Below are 2,984 nucleotides of genomic sequence, written 5' to 3' on the forward strand. Positions count from 1 at the left end.
TAATGAATTTTTGTTATCTAAAATTATAGGATGTTTTTGATCTTCATTTATATTTGCATGTTTTAATCGTCCGCCCACCCTGAGAATATTATTTGCATCTAAATATGGGTTAAGCGACTGTATATGTCCCCTTTTTATTTTTTTACTCTTCATTGAATATTTTATTTTGATACAACATAAAAGTGCTTTGTCTAATTCTTCCTTTGATATAGGAAGTGGTGTTTTATTATTATTCAAAATGTTCTTCGTATTTAGAAATCTTTTACAATATGTTATTATTCTTAACAATTCAGGAAGAGAATCAAATTGTTCAAAATTTATTTATATGTTATTCACTTAAATCTTTTTTTTCATCATTTTCTGTTGTATTTATTGTTACATTAGTTTGTATATTATTTTTATCAATTTTTTTTTCAATGTGTGTACATAAATTTTCCGGTAAACTATAATTTATATTTCTTTCTCTAAGCCACTTGGGGCCTTTCCACCAAAACTGGCAATTGTTTAATTCTTGTAATAACATTCCCCGTGAAACTAGATCTGCTGGATTATCTACAGAGCGTACATGAAACCATTTATTTCCTATGTTCTCTAAAATATTTACTACTCTGTTTCTGGCGAAGGTTTGCCATCTCGTAGGGTCTCCTCGCAACCAAGACAATACTACTGTTGAATCAGTCCACGCAAAGATTTGATTTCTACTTATTCCAGTAGCTTCTTCGATTTGTTTTAATAAAGTTGATAATAAATATGCACTATAAAGTTCCAGGCGTGGAAGAGAAAGAGGTTTCGTGGGTGCTACTCGCCCTTTGGCTGCTATGATTCCAGTTTCATATTTACCATCTTCATTTTGGACTCGTAAGTATGCAACAGCTCCATAAGCTCTTTCAGATGCATCGCAGAATCCATGTACAGAAACTCCATCAACCAAATTTTGTGAAATATTTAACCATCTTGGCAGGTAAGTATTTTTTAAATTATTGTAACTATCTCTTATTTTTAACCATTCTTTCTTTGTTTCAGGTAAAACTTCTTCATCCCAAGCGGTCCCGTTAAGCCACAATTTCTGGATAATGATTTTTGCAGGTATTATTGCTGGAGCGAGCCAACCCAGAGGATCAAATAGACGTTGGATTTCAGCTAAGATTGTCCTTTTGTTATTGTTTCAGGACTAAGAGGCAACTGAAAATCGTATTGGAATTGGTCGTTCCCCATGTTCCAGACAAGACCGAGTGCTCGGATTGTTCCGTCGACCCTGATATTGATATTGACATGACTACTTCGTTCTGATAGTTCAAATTCATTTAAGAATTTAGCGCTATTTGAAGCCCACTTTTGCAATTTGAAACCACCCTTTTCTAAAATATGTTTTATTTCTTTCGCTATGTTTATAGAATCTTCTACTGTATCTCTACCAGACATTAAGTCATCTATAAAAAAGTTATGTTTGATAATGTTTGCAGCTTCAGGATTGGATTCACCTTCATCATTGGCGACTTGATGTAGTGTTTTTACCGCCAAATAAGGAGCACAAGAAGTTCCAAACGTTACTCGAAGAAGGCGATAGTCCTTTACGGGTTCATCCGAGTTTTCACGCGAAAGTAATCTTTGGAAATCGGCATCCTCTTGAGTTACTAAAATTTGACGATACATTTGTTGAATATCAGCGACAAAACATATTCTTTTTAATCGCCATCTGATTATAATTTTCCGCATATGTTCCTGTAATTGAGGTCCTACTAACAACTCATCATTAATGGAAACATTATTGGTTCCCTTGCACGAGGCGTCAAATACAATCCTAACTTTTGTCGTTTCTTTGTCTTCTCGTATAACTGGATGATGTGGTAAATATACGGAAGGTTTATTTATTTCATTATTTGGGACTTCTTCCATATGATTATTCTCTAAATATTCGTTTATAACCTTGATATATTCATTCTTTAATTTCAAATCTTTGGTAAAACGCTTTTCTAACATCTGCAATCTTTTCATAGCTATATTTCGTGTTTCTCCTTCTGTTGATAATAGAGTTGCTGTCTTCTTTGGTAATTGTACGATGTATCTTCCATCTTTTGTTCTATAATATGATGAATTGTATAAGTCTTCACATAATTTTTCTTCTTTAGTGTATTCATTTTTGTCAGAAGTTTCTATTTCCCACATTTTCTTCAACATATTTTCTACATCAACATGATGATGAGTGACCACAAATTCCTCTGAAGCTATGTGCTGTGCAATGTTTCCAAAGAGTATCCAGCCTAGTTTTGTATTTAGTGCACATGGAGAACCAAGAGGACCTCTTATAATATCACCTATAATTATTTCAGCACATACTTCAACACCTAGAAGCATGTCTATTCTACTTGACTGATTAAATTTAGGATCAGCCAAGAAGAGACCTTGTATGTGCGGCCAGGAGTGTTTATTTATTTATTTATTTATTTAATATTTGGGAAACAAACAGATATAAAATATAATCTGATTACATAATACAATTTCAATATCACATTATCCAGCGAAGTTTCCACCGATTGATAAAACATAAAATGCACTCAAATATTTTTAATAATTCAACACAATTAGAGAAAAATTATTGGACAATATTAAAAGTATATAATTAAGTTAATTTAAGATTGTTACAAATATTATCTTTAAATTTAATCAAAGATAAATGAAATATATCAATGTTCCCAAAATGCCTATTATATTCGCGACAAGCTCTGATTAGAAAACAGTTAGCATTATGTGATGAATGACAAGTGGGAGTATAAAAACATAACGGTTGACGAGCGTTGGATCGTGGGCAGTTCAGAGACAACTTGCTAAGTAGAAAAGGGGAGTCAACAATATTATTAATAATTTTATATAAGAAAACTTGGTCTCTCATAGATCGGCGTTTTGAAAGAGCTAATAAATGTTCATGCGTAGAATCGCTAGATTTAAAAGACAAATATTTTGAAAATTTGTTTTGGATCTTCTCA

General features: G+C 32.4%; 1 protein-coding gene across 1 annotated transcript; it reads right to left on the reverse strand.

Annotated features, from left to right (window-relative positions):
- Positions 1-1,140: 1,140 nt before the first annotated feature.
- Positions 1,141-2,355, reverse strand: LOC113402781 (uncharacterized). Its single transcript, XM_026643094.1, has one exon. The coding sequence runs from the start codon at positions 2,353-2,355 to the stop codon at positions 1,141-1,143; it is 1,215 nt and encodes a 404-aa protein (XP_026498879.1).
- Positions 2,356-2,984: the final 629 nt, after the last annotated feature.

The sequence above is a fragment of the Vanessa tameamea genome, chromosome W, assembly GCF_037043105.1.
Source record: "Vanessa tameamea isolate UH-Manoa-2023 chromosome W, ilVanTame1 primary haplotype, whole genome shotgun sequence".
In the NCBI taxonomy this organism is placed as follows: domain Eukaryota; kingdom Metazoa; phylum Arthropoda; class Insecta; order Lepidoptera; family Nymphalidae; genus Vanessa; species Vanessa tameamea.

Coding starts and splice junctions, on each gene's coding strand:
- LOC113402781 (XM_026643094.1), bottom strand. CDS start 2,355: ATGCTTCTAGGTGTTGAAGTATGTGCTGAAATAATTATAGGTGATATT.